Raw genomic sequence first — 18,860 nt, 5'->3', positions numbered from 1 at the left:
TATGAGAGAAGAGATAGAATGCAGTCAAGCATAAAAAGCATGAGAAACTCATGGAATATAGCCTCAATAATCTATAAAAGGGCCGAAACTTTCAATTTGTGCAATTACAATTTTAGACTCATTACTGAAAATCTGTCAAAATGTTCAAGTGGGGAAAAATGAGAGAAACAATTTAAAGCAAGATTGACTTTGAACATGCACATCAAAGACAGACATGAAATTCAACATATTCATTGTTGTGTACAAGTTTGCGATAGAAAATTTCTGAGACGCTACTATTTAGTCAACCATATAACCTCATAACATAACTCTTCCAAAACAGAAGCAAGAAGATTGGCTATAAGAGAGCATGTTCAGTCATCTCATAAGTCATTCCAATTAGGATGACATGTACCTAATTGACAACAGTGAAGTTGATTCATTATTAGATTTGTAAGGACAGCAGGATGAGGAAAAATTAGGGTATAGATTTTCACTCATTTTTTAGGTTATTTTACATTAACTTCTTCATTTCTACATTAAATTACTTCAAATTTATTCTGAACATCTCTTATGACAATACGGTCAATCTCAACTATGCATGGCCCCATTACCAACCCTGGGGCGCCCCTGTGTCAAACATGCGTCGTGGGGATACGCGTCGGCCTCTGCCGCGCCATTTCTAGTTCGAGTAGTGAACACGTTCTTGATTTATTTCTTAGTAGTTTTATTTAAATGAAGTATGTACTTCATCCATTACATGCTGATTTACGATGGAATGTTGTCGTCTTTTTCGGCGTTAGCTGTATACGCCAGCTTATCACCTTACCTGACCTTTGTAACTGTCCAATAAAATTCAAATAAAATTTCCCGCGGCTAGTTCAGAATGAATACACTTCAGTTATCCCATAGGCTGATATGAGCATACCATCAGAACATTGGAAACAAGTCCACGTCTTTGTAACACTGTTTTACTGCGTGTTCAGCATGAAACAATTTTATCTCTAATGAAAAGGCTTAATAGATAGAACAATTTTACACTCAATCTCGACATCAATACAGTTTGTGCGTCCACCTTTTATTTTCAGGGGCAACAGCGTTTTTACTTAAAGGCTATGTTCTCATTTTAGTACTGACTTTCATATTCCTATCAACATGTTAACATGTAAAAGTATAAAAAGCAGTGGAAGCGTGGCCTCACTTTAATGCATTGCATTTCAACCCGCGAGTTATCAGGGTTTATTTACAGGTAATCGCTGCGTCCGAAGACGCTTATGTGCTCACCTGAGTTCGTGGCTAGTTTGTTATATAATATAGACCCTATCCGTGAACTAGGTGAACTGAGATTTTCTTTAGACCACAAAAGATGTTATGTCAATAATAGATTCTTTATGTGTTTTCAACAATACCATGATAAATATTATTTTTAATTAATTTAACAAGAATTATTCCACCATATTGCCTAATATATTAAGCATGAGCGCGATGATTCTCGATACTGTTAATAATCGAATCAAAAAGCAATGCCCGACAAACCACTAAAACAGGTTTGTTCGAAGAACGCGCGTATAAATATTTAAAATATGTACGGATACTTCGCGTGTGGCCGGTTGACTCATATGTTTAAATTTCACTTCCATCCTTCATTTGGTTTTCTGTTTTGTATCTATAGGTTTATGACCAGCAATATGTAATTATGTAAAATAAGCCGCGAAAACTCCGCGTAACATCCCGTATTGCGTGTGATCCAGCTAAGAACTGCACAGAAAAAGACATTCGCTATCCTTGGTCTCATTTTTTGAACTCTTTACCTTTCACAAACTCAAACCACAATCAACGCCGTATATCTTTTTAAAAGATATTTCTTGTTTCATATAATCAACAGTCTTTCCGCGAATTTCTTTCTTCGCAATACAAGATGCTATACCATTAATTGGCCAAACCATGTTCCGTGTCCGAAAAACCAATAAACAGAAAATAAAAGCGAAAAGCTGAAAAACTAACCACTCGCGCGTGGCTTTTGTTATTCTCTGTTATCGAAGTGTCATCCGTTATCCAAGTATCTGCATTACCGGCGAAAGAGGAGGAAACCACTTCGAAGAGTTTTGCGAGACAATTTTACATGGAATAAAATAAAAGGGCATTAACAATTTTATTAACCCATTTATGCCTAGCGTCTAGAAAAAAGGCCTTGGCAAACAGCGTAGACCCAGATGAGACGCCGCTTGATGCGGCATCTCCTCAGGGTCTGCGCTGTTTGCTTAAAGGAATTTCTGTAAGAAATATTCTAAATATAGAAATAAATATACTAGACATCCCTGATTTTTTAAATAAATTGATCCAATTTAGAAGGATGGGAGAGTACACTAGGCATAAATGGGTTAAACAACTGACACTAGATTTATATTAATTTCTTTCCATCGCCGTTGCTTTTCAACATTCATAGAAAAGCGAAAACTGTATTTTACATGTCCACTTGATATGTATAGGAAACGTGTAAAGAAAATAAAAGCCGGTGTTTCCCCTACTCCCAGGTACTTTCTTAATTGCCATGCGTTAAAGAAGGAAGAAGTTTGTAAACTATAACGAGTCAACAATCATTTCTTCGTATGCGCGCCATTCTTTATCGCATTGTTTTAAGTACAGTTTAACTGAATGAACTTACTTTATTTGAATTGCAGCGATATCCAAGCCAGAAACAATATCGTGCACTTCCTTATCGCATCAGCAATCTTAAAAATGTTAAATACGATATATTTTATTGGCTGTATTTTTTAATTTCTTTGCCTATCACTTTGAAGATTTCAATGTTATCAAAATAAGCCAATATAATTCAAATACAGTACAGACTCTTTTTTTTTTTTTACAAAATGCGGACCATTTATACATTTACGGACCACATTAACAGTACCATATAATTACATTCAACATTTACTTAATACTATGTAGTTTGTTAAAAGGATAATAAAACGAAAGCTTCTTACTGGTAGTTAGCAATAAATGAAATTCTGCAACACCATTTATTTATTCCGCTATGGATGTCGTGTTAATGCATTTATTTTACGTTAAGCAGACTTAAGAAGAATACAAAGGTCTCTACTTTAATTTAATATGCCTTCATTTACGACATAACTCATATCGTGTTTTAGCATTATTGTCATCTTTGTAATATACCAGATTAACGTAGATATGTAGTCTGTGAGTGTATATCAGAGTTTATATACAGGTCCTACAGGCTTTTTCACGAAGTCTTTATGGTCCGACCTGCAGATATGTAGTCTATATCACGCATTCGTATTTAAATAAGTCCATGTATCATGGGATCCCAAAGAAATATACATAACCTACCGTATGGTTTGATCTATGAAACCTTCTAGAAAAAAACTTCTGTAACTTACATGATTTATTCACTTAGTTAATGATTGACTCCTTTGCTAAGCTCAAGTTAACTCTCACTCACTTTCTCACTCGCTCGTTCAATCTTTCCCTCACCCATTTACCCACTCTATCACATTCACTCAACGAGCGATGGTGTGATTTTACCTTACGGTACATATAATACATGAATCAAGTTCGCGCTATGGGGGAATACCACTGTGACGCAATAAGCATATCAAATTATACGCATGGCTTTAAACCCGATAACGAACCGACATTTGGAAATGAGCGTTTACCATCGAATGACGGAAAAAAGCTGATACAATGTGTTATTTGTGAAGAAACAAAAACATGTTGCACAGTAACCAGGAAAACGCCCACTGGCATTTTGTTGTTGTTTTCTTTATTGCTTTAAGTTCGTGTTATGTTTTCGCGGAAAGTTGGTGTTCGGCTATCGAGAACAACTATTATAATAAAACATTGAACGTATGTGTCTTATGTAAAGAATGCAGAAATGGGAAGGCGAGGAACTTTTCTGAACAGGTATTAAATTATGTAATTATTTTTATATTTGTATGTATACATTTATTTATTCATAGTATTTATTTTTTCATTTGTATTTATTTATTTATTTAAAAATATTCATGTATGTGTTTACTTAGTTTACATTTTATGATAATGTAGTAGTGTGATAAAGGTTATTCGACATTACGCAGCCTAGGTGCTTATGTAACATAACGATTAATAACGCCCGAGAACTAAGACGCTAGTGCAACATCACGATTGTTTTAATCACAGGCACTCGCTGCTAATCCCTTTCAAAAACCCTCAAAAGTGATCATTTGTTATACGCAATAGCTAAACAAACAAGAAGGCCTGAAAGGCCCAAAGTCGCTCACCTGAGATAACAAGATATTATTGGGACAAATCTTCTGACCAAGTTTCATGAAGATCGGAAAATAAATGTGGCCTCTAGAGTGTTAACAAGGTTTTACTATAGCCATATACGGAAAAATGCCAAGCCTCCTGGCAGCCATGTTTTTCAACCAACCGGCATCATTTTATTTTAACTTTTCCAAGATATTATCGGGATGAATCTTCTGACCAAGTTTCATGAAGGTCGGACAGTAAATGTGGCCTCGAGAGTGTTCACAAGATTTTACTGTAGCCATATAAGGAAAAATGCCCCGCTCCTTGGCAACCATGTTTTTCGATCAAACATAACCATTTTCGAACTCATCCAAGATATCATTGAGACCAATCTTCTGACCAAATTTCATGAAGATTGGACAATAAATGTGGCCTCTAGAGAGTTAACAAGGTAACTGTTGACGGCGCACGACGGACGACGCACGACGGACAATAGGCGATCACAAAAGCTCACCATGAGCATGTTGTGCTCAGGTGAGCTAAAAAGGTGAAGAGGTTAGCATCTTTTACCGAGTGTCTGTGGTTCAACTGCGAAAATATTCGATATTCCGCTGATGCGGCTCTGTGACGAGAATGACAAAGATCGATGCTATCAATCTTATAATACGACAACACATTGGTAATATAACGGCAGTTTTATAATGATTATGCCACTGAACGATGGTAACAACTCATGATAATGCAATCAAGGGAGTTAATTGACGAGTGGTAGAAACGCGAATGTTCGATTATAAGATTGGGTAAACGCAATAACGCAGTTATAACAACGAGATAATGCGTAGGATTCTATGTACATGTTTGTTCAACCTAAGTCGACTTCGTCATTTTAAAGTAAGCGGATAAATGATCTGAGCGTCTGTACAGATGTTATGCTTGATTGTAGAGTATCTCTGTTATGACCGTTATTTATGTTTTATTGTTTCAAAGTACACTGGACTCAAGGGAGGATATGGTGACGAGGGATGTCTGCCCTGCAGGCGGCCTCCCCCAGGATACTACATCCGGGTCTCGGGAAAACATCCGGCGGTCTTTTATCTGTGTATGACGAACTGTACGGCACTCTTCCGACGTCAGCAAACGCCGTGCGGTGACTTTACTGACGCCGTCTGTGGCTCGTGTTTTGCAGGGTAAGTTTTAACCCATGAGTGTAATTATAGTTATATATCGAAAATGTTAACATTTAAAATGACACTTATTTTGTCCACAAACAGACGAAGACTTTTTTAGAAACTTAGCTTAGATTAACAAAATGGTTTGGAATAACTTAATACATTGGACCGTGTATGTGGACTCAATGTTTTAATTTAATATGAAGTCTATATTGCTTGTCACATTTTAAAGCTGCACAATTACGTATACATTAAATTTGTGCGGATATTCGTTTTGGTAACATGTTTGTTGTATTACATACAACATCATTAGCGTCAATACAATATTTTGTTAAAGCTATCACGATGAGACAAACAATGTCAATTTAGCCTGCACCAAAATGATTCGCTCAACTACCACAACGGTCAAATCAACACTTGCAACTACCCTCAAGGAAACAGGACAACGGAGCAACGACAGTGTTATCACGTTTGATGCTCGCACTGGAGCTTTTGCAGATGGTACGACATAAAAGCATCAAAGCATATTACGAAAGATTTAATTTCATTTAAGATGATACAATGTGCAATTAGTTAAGAGAAAACTCAAATTTCAATAAATGTAACAATAACGTGCAGTTTGTTGAAAGATCGTACGGATTTATTTTAGTTAAGAATATCATTTGTTTAGAGATAATCAAAAGTGTTACATTTTACGAGACAGTCGTGAGAAAGACTGTTGTTCAGGCTATGTGAAACAAACCACTTTGTTCATTTCTAGACAAGGACTTCTTGTCAACAACGCAGCTAATAGTGGGCCTGTCATGTGGAGGTGTATCAGCAGCTGGTTGTTTGGCTGGTGTGCTTCTGGTGTGTTGGAAGAAACGGCCACAACGAAAATGTTCGTACGAAAACCGATAATTCGTAACTGTCAGTATTGTAACTGATTCTACTTACTACTGACTTTTTTAACTGTATTCACATGTATCCCGCTCAACTTTTACGTATTATTAAGATAAAATCACAGTGTCTTGAATTTAGAGATAATGCATTCTTTGTTTGTTTAATTGTGTGCACTTTTTTGTATGAAACATTATTATTATAGGTATTTAATTTTGTTTGCATCTTTGTCATTTTCTTTCACTATAGGACTATGCTAAACAAAATACGATATCCCCGATGTGTTTCTTATGAACATTCAGGTGAAGTCATACGAGCGAAAGAGAAGCGTTCAGAGTTAGAGCAAGGCCTGCTGGCTGACAATCACAGCGAATGTCATACCGGGCTGAACAATGATGAACGCTGCTCGTCACCCATTCAGTCGACGGAGGCTGTTTATAACCAAAACGGTAAACCCAAAAATTGCAAACTTTACTCACATGTTTGAACGCTGAACATTCGCAGCAGTTAAATCCCGATTTAGCGATGAAACGAATTTATTATTCGCTTCGATCCTACCCTTTGTTTTGTTTTTCAAAATATCATAATATCTTCTTTTTTCATTAGAATCAAAAGAAGCGATGGAAGAACACTCGAGGTCAATACAAATAGTTAGCAGAAACCACAATGCAGACAACCATACTGACCTGACAATGGACGGTGATAAAAGGCCGACGAGGACTGATCCCTGTCGACCAGAGCTGTCCATGCAAAGTGTATTCGTTACAGATTGCCATAATGGTACACATTCGTATTCATAAGCTACCGTGATGTCACGTTTAATGTGTAAAATCGTAGTTAAAATGAATTGGTTGCTTGGCAATGGTCCGTGTATTTTACAAACGTTGTTTGATAGCATTTGTAATAGGTTATGTAGTTTCAAAGGCATCGTTCTGTCGAACGACTTTTAAACACTTTATATACTTAATTGATACATCTCTAATTAGCGCTTAATCATTTTTGCGCACTGACAAAATTCATATTTTAAGCACAGTTTACATTTAAAGAACGATACGCAACTTTTATAAACTTTGTTTTGTACAGCTTGGTACATTTCCAGATACATGTATAAATTTTTTACAGAAATGCAAATTATTTACATTCGGCTATATTCATTTTTTTCATGTATAAGTTTAAAATGAACATTGCGCCTCATGGATAAATACCAGTTTTTTTCTTTTCAGCACTGCCGTCCTACATAAATCATCCTTTATCGCGATCTACAGAATGTACGATATGTAAGTGCCGCGAACGAAGACAGTGTGCCTGCAAAAGACTTTCAAAACAATATACAAACATAAAGATGCTCGATCTAATGGGCGTAATCGACATTGTTGCCAGACACATCTGCCACGACCCAAAAGGTTTCTTTCAAAGTCTCGAAGTTTTAAACTCAAAATATTACCAAACATTTGTCTCTATTGATAGATGGGAACTTAGGGCGGAATGCTACCGCGAGATGCTCAAAGAATGGGTTCATATAAAAGGGGACCAAGCTTATGTCTCCGATTTGATAGGAGCACTTTGTGAGCATAACTTTCATGACATTTGCGATGTGATTGCTAATAATTTTCCCGATGAAACGCACTTAAAATACAAAGTCTACACAGAAACGGGCTTGGTGTAAAGCTTAAAGGGAGATTTTTACAGATTTTGGCATGTATGAAAGTTTGTTATTAAATTCAAAAAATTGAAGAATGTAAACATTGAAACTAAAGCCCAGTATAAAAACCTGACTAAAATTAAAGAAATATGAAAAGTTATCCTCAACTGGGCTCGAATCACTTACCCTTGGGGTAAAAGTCAAGCACCTACACCACTCGATCATCCGTGTTCAAACAGTGAGAGGTGTATTTTATACTTTATACAAGCGACCCTCGTAGTTTTCACGGATTTATCTTAACTACAACAAAAATTTGCAAATCTGAAACTTTTTGTTTCAATTTTGTCAATTTTCCAAAACGTGCAAAGGTCCCATTAATGCATGGTTTGTGTCAAATATATGCATTCCGATGAATGAACGGAGTGATTGAACTGCGCAGAAACTAATAAATATGTAAACTGTCTACATATAATTGTCACCTTAAATTTAATCGTAGCATAGTACACTTATAACTGAAAATCATGAATAATAATAATTATGATTTCGAAAACCATAAATAAATATGTTGATCCAATCACTGCTTCACTAACAGTAATCCATTTCCAAGCTAATATTTGACTTTCGTCAAATCAATGTCTCATAAATATTAAGTAACAAGTACTGTTTTGAAGAAAGTATACAAATGATAATGTTGACTTAAATGCAAAATGTAAGGTTTAATATAAAATGTAGCGTTACCTACAAAAAGGCAACGATGTCAAATAATCAGGTGGGCGTTTCTGTGGCATTCCAAGAATTTAGTGCAGATATTGATCCCATTGCCATTATGTCAGATAATGTAGCAGATATTTGCTTATATCAAACGTGTGTTTTGATGTTTGTCATTATTGCTGTTTTTGTTTTTACATAATAGAGACTGGTACTCGTTTCTTCAATAATTGTTTATGAAAAACAAATGCTGAAAACTATGTATGTTTGTTGTATTTTACATATTTTATATGGTGTCCTTATAATACATTGCCATGTCACTGAAATATGGTATGAAGCGACAGCTTGTGTCAGTTCCCACAGGTTACGCGTTTGACATTGGCTAAACTTGATGTTTTCGCTAAGTCTGGTACTTCAGCAATTAATAGTGTAACTAGTATGAGGTGTTCAATGATTGGAAAGTTACCGCAAATGACTCATCGATGTTGCACGTTCCAGTGCGTGTTAATTAGTAAGCCTTTAGTTATAATGATCAACCCACGATCCACCGTAATTTAATACCCAGAGTTTATGATCCGAAAAGCGTTCATTGAACATCAGATAACATATAATGCAGTGTTGTGTCTTGTTCTATCTTTATTGTCATACGTGATTTAGTTATGACGAAAATGACGAAGACGATGATGGCCATGACGACGATGATAATGTTGATGATGATGTTGGGGCTGCTGCTGCATATGATGATTATCATAATGGTAATGACCGTAGGTAGATAGTGGTTTCACTACATCGCCTGAGGAGGATCGGATATGGGAAACTTCCTCGGGCGGCTCTGTTAATCAAGCGAGTACCGTCATCGACCCGGACGTCCTGACTCCCAGAACTTGGAAGGATCGCTAAACCGGAAAACCGTTCTGGGGTTCGGGTCGACAGCTTTTGGCGTCTAGAGAGGCCATACAAGCAGCGCAGCGCGCGAGCAGCGGGAAGATATTTAATTTTCAGCACTCCCTTTGCAGAGTAACCTTGTCTTTTTAAAGGCAACCAGACATGGATTGTCGTTAATTTGTCTACCAGTGCACATTAAGGTCTCATTTGCCACCGTGCACTGTTCTATTTGGATCAAAATTATTTCGCTGGCGAGTACCCGGGCAGCCGTTGTCAATTTGACAAGCCACATGACAGACATGTGTGCTAAAAATGATGCGTCTCGAGAAATTCGCAGGTTACTGTCTAGTCGCCAAACTGTAATTTCCGCCGAGAATGCATATATGGACGGCGTTAACTGGCGACTCTTATTTTTGCTTGACGTCGGTCAATGAAGTTAGCGCTTATCGCAGGTTGTTTAACACATAATTACAGTTTAACCATTTACGTAATATAAAACGGTAATTAATACAGTACATGTTTGTACATTAAAGTCAATGTCGGACATCATCCTCACACCTTTAAACTGTAAACATTAGTAACTTATAAAAAGTGAAAAGCAAATGGCGAGCAATTGAATACTTATGGCGAGTAAGTTGTGAAAATAAAGATTGCAGTAGATGGTACGTTCATAAAAATATTGGTGACGGTTGGAGTAGAGGAGTGACACGTTAATGTCAGTATATGAATCAGAATAAAAATGAAATGGAAATACATTAAATGAAGCATTTAATGTCAGGCGAAACCTATTAAATATATTTTAATGTGGTTTGGTCGAGAATTAAATACATGTGCGCATATTCATCGCATGAAATGTGTGTTATTATAGTCAAACCACACATATAAATAGGAAAAGAACCCTACTAGCCTAGATATCGTTCCAATCCTAAAAATTTTAGATGCGTTTATTTATGTTGTAAAACTCTTTGTTGAATAAATATGTTTAAACCTAACCACAAATAAGTGCAAGTAGATAAAAATATGCTACGGGAGTTCACATCATGTGTCCTCACATGGCTCATTATGAGTTTATTTCTTCACCATATAAACATATCGTATGTTAATATTTGATAATCACGCAGTTTTCTTTCGAAACATGTTAATCACACTTTCATAGCCGCGTCATGCGAAAATGGATCTTATGGCATTTCGGCCAGCGTAGCTCAAGTCCAACTTGTGCGCAGTCTGGTCAGAGGCGTTGCTGTCCGCTATAAAATCAATCAAGGTGTTATGGTCTCATTACGTATCTCCTGACCAGACTGAGAGATGTTCAGGCTGGTTGGGCTTTAGATATGATGGGCGCATATGACATAAGACCCATTTTCGCATGATGCGGGTCTTTACAAATCTCATTGCGAATTGTAAATGGCACATTTTAGCACAATGCTTTATAATAAAAAAAATGAATTCAAAATAGCAAATATAGCTTATTGCAAGTAGGGTAGCCTATCCAGGCGTTCAGGAATGATTTGCAGACGTGCTGACCGAGTACGGCAATCATTTGTGGTTAGATAATTAAACGATTTTCCTCTAATCGTGACACTATACTATTTCGGTAGTGTTTGTTTTCTCATATTGAAAGCAAAACTGTGTTTATCGATAGTCATTTATGTCTTCCCATGACGATTTAGTGACCGAGTACAGACCCTGAAATTCTGCGAGATGGATTTTAACACTTCATTTTAACTGGGCTACAATTCGCGTTGTTTGAACATGCAGAGACAATTCCGGAATTCCTTACACTGAACAGTGCTACATCCTTTACGCTGTACACGGACACAGTGATGTAGCCAAAGATCAGAGGATTTCTTTCGAATTAGCCTATTAAATATTCGTATACAGCCATTCGTGTCTGCTGGCGTTATGTAAAGATTAAGGTGGGTAAAACAGTTCCGCCGAAAAAGCGGAATAGTGTTCTATACCGAGGTTAAGGTCACAGACTGATTGCCACCGTGTGAACTGCTAGGGTAACAAGTAATGCATCAACAACAAAGTACGGGTCAACAGGGCTGTCTTTATGACTACCTAATTCGTGAGTAAAAGGTATTGCTCGCAGATATATTATTTATTTATTTACATCAATTATCTTATTGTTTATTTAGAATTTGCATATGGTGTCAAAAATCAAAAGTTTTGTACAGGTAATTTCCATAATTAAATTATATCCTTAATGAGATAGGTATTCGATATTCCAACAATATTCATTTAATATGATGGTGATTGCAAATTGTCTTTATATTCAGTTCTCATTACCATTTTCGTCATAATTACTATGCTTTCTGAACGTCAAAAAAGAACCATGTTGTTGTTATTTTGTCTAAGTTATCTCTATAAAATAAATAGGATGATAAAAAGTGCACACATATCTCGACCCGTGCGTTAAGACACACTCTTTATAAATTTGAATGGCTTGTGTTGATTTAAAACTTGCGATTAATTTTGAAAAAAAAGAGTTGCGTGTTAAATTATGCAATAGCGAACAACGTCAGTGCCTTCAGCGCTTTGATTAAATTTGTTTTCGATGGCTGTAGAATATATGCGCAACGTGTGTTTTTATGGGTGGTATTTCGTCAATTAATGGTTTTTCCATTTGTATTTGACTTAAATCTATCAATTTTATCAGAGAATGGAAAGTGGGTGTTAAACTGCCCCATACGACTTCGTCATTTTCTTTGCAAATATCCCAAACATTGACTACTAGTATGCGAAATACTCCACTCTTCAGTCTCCTTTTTTGCCCATTTTTTCCCGCGTCTGTTTAGTCGCGAAACCACCAACGATGAAACCTGGAACAATCTTAAACGATAATAATCTTTAAGCTCTTTGACTGCTCGTGTTTCAAATTGATAACAAACAATGCTTTATTAATTTCAAAAACTGGTTCAGATAACGGAAGCGAATTAAATGTAACCTAAAACATTTTGCGTAATTTGTCTAATTATTCAATGATAACATTTGGTAAACTGTGCCGGTGCGCTGTTTTTACACTCGAGTAAACCCGACTCAAATACCTGGGTAATCTGAAACGCTATCATAAATGAAAATGTTCGCTCTGACGTCGCCATATTCATATGATATAGCAAAATAGTCAGAACAATGAATAAACCTGGGAGATAGCATCAAGTTGTCCTTGTCTTGTGCCTTTTCATAGAGATTCCAAAACCGAAATAACTATTTTTCATACAAGGCACTATTTTAGCAACGACGTGTCATAAAAGTGCGCTGTTGGGAATTAATTGTTTTCATTGTTTATATGCGTTCATAAGGAAGAGTTCAGCAGATTTTTAAAAACAAATTCATACGTGCAGCTGCTCTAAATTTGTTTTGCAGTATCATAATGAGATAAGTGCGATTCGTGCATACAGTTGCTATGTGCGTCTATATTTTAAGTTTCACTTAAAAAGTTCTTATATCTCGTAGAATATTCTTAATACTAATAAGGAACTCTTATATGTACGCGTTAATGAGTGATACACATATACAACTGCATGCGGCTCTTAAAAAAACTTGTATTCTTTTCGTTTGATATTTTGTAACTCTCCTTCTGATCTCAAGTGTCAGAACCGCGGCAATATGTACATCGTTCAAAATATAGCATGGTGCACAATAAGTATGCTAATAATTTGCGCTATTCATAAAATGTATTTCGTATTTTTGAAATACTACTATACGTCTCGAAATTGGACGCGTGACTTACTTACATAAATGTGCGATTGAATTTTATATTTGAATGCTCTGTTTGAAACTCGATAATCATATAACTAGTATTAAATACCCGTGTTAGTTTGGTATATGCAAGATCAGAAAATGCCCTAAACGTAATTATGTTTAAGTCAGTTCATAAAATCGGTGTAAAATTAACTAAACATATTTAAGTACGAGGTGTTAACTAGTGACATGCATCCAATGCCGGATTAAGCACCGTTGAGGCCCATTGGCAGTTACACTTTTGGGGATCACCCCTAGGCCCCTTATCAGCCAAAAATTATTTTAAATTATCAATTGAAATATTTCACAACCAAAGAACAAATTATATTTTCTGCGTCTATGGTAGTGGTGGGGTGATGTCATCAGGGGGATGCCCCAGAAAGAGCACTGTTTTGAATTCTTCTCCAGTCTGAACCCACTAATGAACATCGTGAACACGAAATCACAAGCTAAACAATACGGCTTTGCAAGTAATACATGATTGTCACTTGGTAAGACAATGTCAAGCTTGTAATCAAACATATCGTTGATATACAGCGGTAATCAAGGTTTTGTTAAGTCATTAGATTAGGCAAAGTAAGTAAGTAAACAAATCTTTCGTCATGGTTTCATGTGGCCTAAGGTCGCGGGGCTAATAGGCAGTTGCCTACTTTGCATAATGGGAAATGCCGGACTGCATGTAATCTATGAATATGGATACACGCATCAACGCACGTACATGTATTGCCATAATCCTATCACCCTTACTGGGGAAGTAAGAAATTGTGTGTTTTACGATTGAGCTTTTTAAAATAAATTACAAACGACTAATATAAAGCAGTACACACTAACGTTTCCGAAAACGTACGCCTTTTTTTGCATGAAAGTCGTTGAAAGAAGAGAACACGATCCGATAACAGTGTGAAAATGCTGCGTCATGTTAGTGAGTCCCATCAACCTATTACTCATTTGATATCAATGGTCTGTACCTACCCAGACATAATCACGTGTGCAATCGCTTAATTGATAAACCACGGCAACATGTTGTTCACTTACATTTGTACGCATGACAGGCACATGGTTTGTTCATTTGACCTCGGGCTAGCATTGTTGCTATTCAATATACGTTGCGACCGACTATATAACATGTAGCTTTCAGAGAAACGAACTTTTTGAAAAAAAAGATGTACCTCAGTGCATAAAGATTGCGGTGGTATGAAGTTGAAATCTGAAATATTCGTTGTTTCACGCGCGCACGTGAATATAAATATCTGAAGGAAGTAAAATGTAATGTAAAAATATATAATGTGTTGAGAGTGCACATTAACGAGTGCTCGGTAAGGCTCCGCCCATAAGCGGTCAAAGTCAATAACTACCGCGAAACAAACAAATCCTCGAAATGAAATTAAAACGAACTTAAGTTGTTTATTAGGTATATATATCGCTGACAGAAGTTAAGTCTATACCAACCATAAAAGACAAATGGTTATTTCCCTCGTTAGCCGATTTTGATCAAAGGTCAAGCATAACGGATCTGAGTGAAGTTGTTAAACCATGCATTGATAATTATAGTACTTAGTCAGCTGATAAAGTAATACATGGGAATAATATACCATTTGCGTATGTATTGACGTCAAAGATTCATGCCATATGGGTGTACTAGTTCATGATAATCCGCATGTAGAGCATTCGTATGAACTGCTTTAACAAACACGGAAATTAAAAGGCAGCTCATTGATATTCAGTGCCAAACGTAAACGTTGTGTTTATTTCATACCACAATCCCGTCATTAGATCATTAGATACATTGACGCGTTTTCTATGGACTGGAACTTTAACTATACTTTAGAGTTGATCATTTGATTTCCGTAAAATTCGAACACAGATCACAAGAACAGCACAATTGAATTGTGCATGGTCTTTTTGTGGTTAAATACAGTCCGTGCATACTTGACCTTTCAATCAATCATGCAGTATTTGATTTAAATTCACTACCAAGCCAGATAATCGGAGCAAGAAATGTATAAGCAATGACTCACCAATCACGCCATATGGGAATTTTATTTTCAGTACATTTGTATGTCGACCTTCTCAGTATCATTACTAGCATAGGGCTGATGTAATGTAAACGAAGGTGTTTAGTACTTAAAACTTATTTCATTGAACATAATATATAAACAAGTACTACTATTACATGTGATCGTCACACGTATATGAGTCATTTAATATCGCCAACGCATGAGGGTACGTATCGTACCCATTTGGGTCCTATATGGACATGAGATATATGGAACCGTGATGCAATTCCCAAATGGGCCGCCTTGCCCGCCTATTAAGGACCCACACAGATGCATATATTGTCACTATATGTGTCGTATTTAATTCACTAACTACATGTGTGCGTGTGTGTGCAGATTCAAACATTAAATTGCACGTAACCCGGATTTCGACGATATTGTTTTCATACTCATAGGTTAATATTAAGTTGTGCAGACTTTGTCAATGCTGTGAAGTAGATTTTTAACGAGCAGTTAATATACATTTATTCTTACTAACTTACGATATTTCTTTACGCTGGTGCTAAGCAGTTAACCATTTCACCGACTCAAATGGCACGTGGCCAGTTTGACGTTTAACATAATTTGCATAATAATTAAACCTGATATAATCTTAACGTGAATAGTAAACGGCGTTTGTATTTGGTTGAGCTATTACATACACATTAAACATGAAGTTGCGGCTCCATAAAGCATTCACTCGAGTGTAGATAATACATGTTATACAAAACCGCTTTTTTAAACTTGAAAGGCATAAGTATATAAATCATCGTCTGCACATTCATACGAAGTTCTCTGTGGCGTCATGGATAAGGTGCCCGCCTAGCGATCTCCCCAAAGACACCAAGTACTGATTATGGGCACAGGAAACGGACTCGAGAGCGTTTCTACAGCCCTGAGGCTTTCGATGCAACCGAGTTAAAAATAAATAGGTTTAAACTAAACTAAACAATAAGTCAAACGTTACTTTATTGAATTTATTAAATGAGGCTGACCTAATTTTTTTTATTTAATGAGCTGTAGTGCAAAACCATGAAAACGCTACACAAAACAACATTACTCGCTTTTCTTGCACCATGACTTTGATTCATTTTACTGTTACATGTGCATGTCTTGTTTTCTGTTAAACCTTGGCGCTGATACTGTGTGTATCCATCAAACCTAGTAAGTATTTGAACATAATTCTTCTTCTACAAATTTAAGCCAAACATAGATTTGATGGCACGAGTATAGCTACAACTTGTGTATTTTTCTATACGTCAAGTCGAACACAACACTTGACCAAGTGGTGATCAGCTTTCAAAGTGGATTTTACACGCATTTCCATTTCCGAGACTGGATCGTCGTCATTAACTTGTAGACTTTAGAGGTTGAAAACGGTTTAGTTTTCTTCGCTTTTTTGTTAGAGCGTACTCAACGTCAAGAAAAAAAAACGTTTTAGAAACTAAACAACCTCATGTAATGGCATATTCATTTTAACCATGGTCCTACAGCACCTAATACTGAAGATGGTTATGTTCCTAAATTTACAAACGTACATTCGCATGACATAATTATAAAGGTCGATTATGACATGAAGGTAGAAGACCAAAATCACAGAGCGTTACAATTTTGTTTGAGTAATAAAACGAGTTAATATATTTAAAATGTCCTTATCGGCGAAAGAGAAAATCGATATCTCAAACTGAAATAACAGGAAAAGTTAGCCTTGTCTGTGCATAATATCACCCAAGATAACATAACCTGGATTTGTTTGAGTGTTCACACTGCTAAATGACTCATAAATCACAAAACTGACGGTATACTGCGTCCACTATGCAACTTAACAATATTGCGAAATACTTATGAAATTGTGGTACGTACACTGTCGTTCATGTCCCAGTTTAACCCATTTATGCCTAGCGTCTTGAAAAAAAAGGCCTTGGCAAACAGCGTAGACACAGATGAGACGCCGCATGATGCGGCGTCTCATCAGAGTCTTCGCTGTTTGCTTAAAAGAAATTATGTAAGAAATATTCTTAATATAGAAATAAATATACTAGACATCCCTAATTTTGGAAATAAATTGATCCAATTTAGAAGGATGGGAGAGTCCACTAGCTAAGGCATAAATGGGTTAATGGATATCGAGACTATTGTATCACTATAACATGTCTAAATGAGATACAGTTGTTTAACGCGTGCCTGATAAATAAATCAAAAATTGAAAAGATCGTTACCATATTATGCTGAATTTTCTGACGATGAACTTAATTTGTACGTTCGTGCACAGCACATCAACGGTGTTAGTTGTTTTACAAACACGCAGACTTTTTATGTCCCAAATAAACATATGGTGACAATATAGGCATCGTAACGGGTCCTAAATTAGCGACCATTTGGAAGCTGCATCACGGTCTATATAGGTCTATAATGGGCAAGATACGTATCCACAAGTGTTGGCACAAAAGCAGACCACGTGGTATTCACGATGTTTGCGTGGGCTATATTAAATATGCGTTGTATACTAAAAAAATAAAGTTGTAATGCATGCATACGCTTATTAGTATATGTTTAGGCACCGTCCATTAGTGATGCATAAGCTAATGAATACCACAAAACAAATAACATTTCTTGCACTTACGTAATTTGTTAAACAGGTAGGTATGCCATCGACAGTTTTAACGACAACGTCTCTGTTATATCAAAGGTTACGTATATACCAGCCATAAAATGTTATATCTATGACTGATTTTGATCAAAAGTCAAGAATTGTTGGCATTCTGTCGAAAATTGATGAAATATGCAATGCGGTGATTGCGTTTTTGGTTATTGTAAATATTAACGTCACAATCTGATGATTCATGATCATCCGTGCTGTTAACTGTTTCGTAGAATTCGCATTTTTCTTTGTAATGAACATTTAAAACCGGTTGTGATAAAGTGTGACCTATTTATATGCACAACCTGATGCAATGTTTAACCATGTATTTGCTGTGATGAAAAAGTAATGCGATACGTGTATATGTCTATGTGCCAGTGGCAGGGAAAATGGGTATTATGGCTCAAAAATCACATTTTCAGCACACACAAAATGTTTCTATTAATGTTAGTTTTCACATTTTGCAAAAAAAAAATGTTTCTATCAATGTTAGTTTTCGAGATATTGAACTTAACGTAATACCACTATTGAGTGCAAAATAACTCATTTTCTTTTTACTCATATTTCGCAAATATGCTTACAAAAATTAAACATAAAACAAACACTAGTAGATGATCAATAAACAGCAATATTTTTCTTCTGTATTCCATAAGTGCATTTTATACTTAATTCGACGCATACAAACATTTTATTTATGTTTTTTGATACCATTTTAAAATATTGTTTCCAAAGGGACGGATTAGCATTAAATAAAACAATCCTATCGGTATGTGTTAACTAAGCAGGGCCTACCCGTACGGGAGCAGACCATTTCGAGTAGTTCGGTCAAGACAATCTAACATAAGGTAACCCATTTATGCCTAGTGGACTCTCCCATCCTTCTAAATTGGATCAATTTATTTCCAAAATTAAGGATGTCTTGTATA

At 36.1% G+C, this 18,860-nt stretch overlaps 1 protein-coding gene across 2 annotated transcripts; it reads left to right on the top strand.

Moving 5' to 3' along the window:
- Positions 1–3,602: 3,602 nt before the first annotated feature.
- On the top strand, positions 3,603–8,885 carry LOC127876094 (uncharacterized). 2 transcript variants are annotated; one of them, XM_052421014.1, is made up of 7 exons: positions 3,603–3,900; positions 5,215–5,414; positions 5,734–5,897; positions 6,157–6,276; positions 6,578–6,724; positions 6,882–7,055; positions 7,499–8,885. In XM_052421014.1, the coding sequence occupies exons 1-7, from the start codon at positions 3,709–3,711 to the stop codon at positions 7,939–7,941; spliced, it is 1,440 nt and encodes a 479-aa protein (XP_052276974.1). In that variant the 5' UTR covers positions 3,603–3,708; the 3' UTR covers positions 7,942–8,885. The 2 variants fall into 2 exon arrangements, with proteins under 2 accessions (XP_052276974.1, XP_052276975.1); XM_052421015.1 differs by lacking the exon at positions 3,603–3,900 and adding an exon at positions 5,026–5,118.
- Positions 8,886–18,860: the final 9,975 nt, after the last annotated feature.

Source organism: Dreissena polymorpha, chromosome 4, assembly GCF_020536995.1.
Source record: "Dreissena polymorpha isolate Duluth1 chromosome 4, UMN_Dpol_1.0, whole genome shotgun sequence".
In the NCBI taxonomy this organism is placed as follows: domain Eukaryota; kingdom Metazoa; phylum Mollusca; class Bivalvia; order Myida; family Dreissenidae; genus Dreissena; species Dreissena polymorpha.
This window is presented reverse-complemented; position numbering and strand designations above follow the sequence as displayed.

Bases quoted from the DNA above. Each gene is read 5' to 3' on its own strand.
- LOC127876094 (XM_052421014.1), top strand. From the start codon at position 3,709: ATGTTGCACAGTAACCAGGAAAACGCCCACTGGCATTTTGTTGTTGTT. The intron at 5,898-6,156 runs GTACGACATAAA...GTTCATTTCTAG, and splicing joins CACTGGAGCTTTTGCAGATG to ACAAGGACTTCTTGTCAACA. The intron at 7,056-7,498 runs GTACACATTCGT...TTTTCTTTTCAG, and splicing joins CGTTACAGATTGCCATAATG to CACTGCCGTCCTACATAAAT.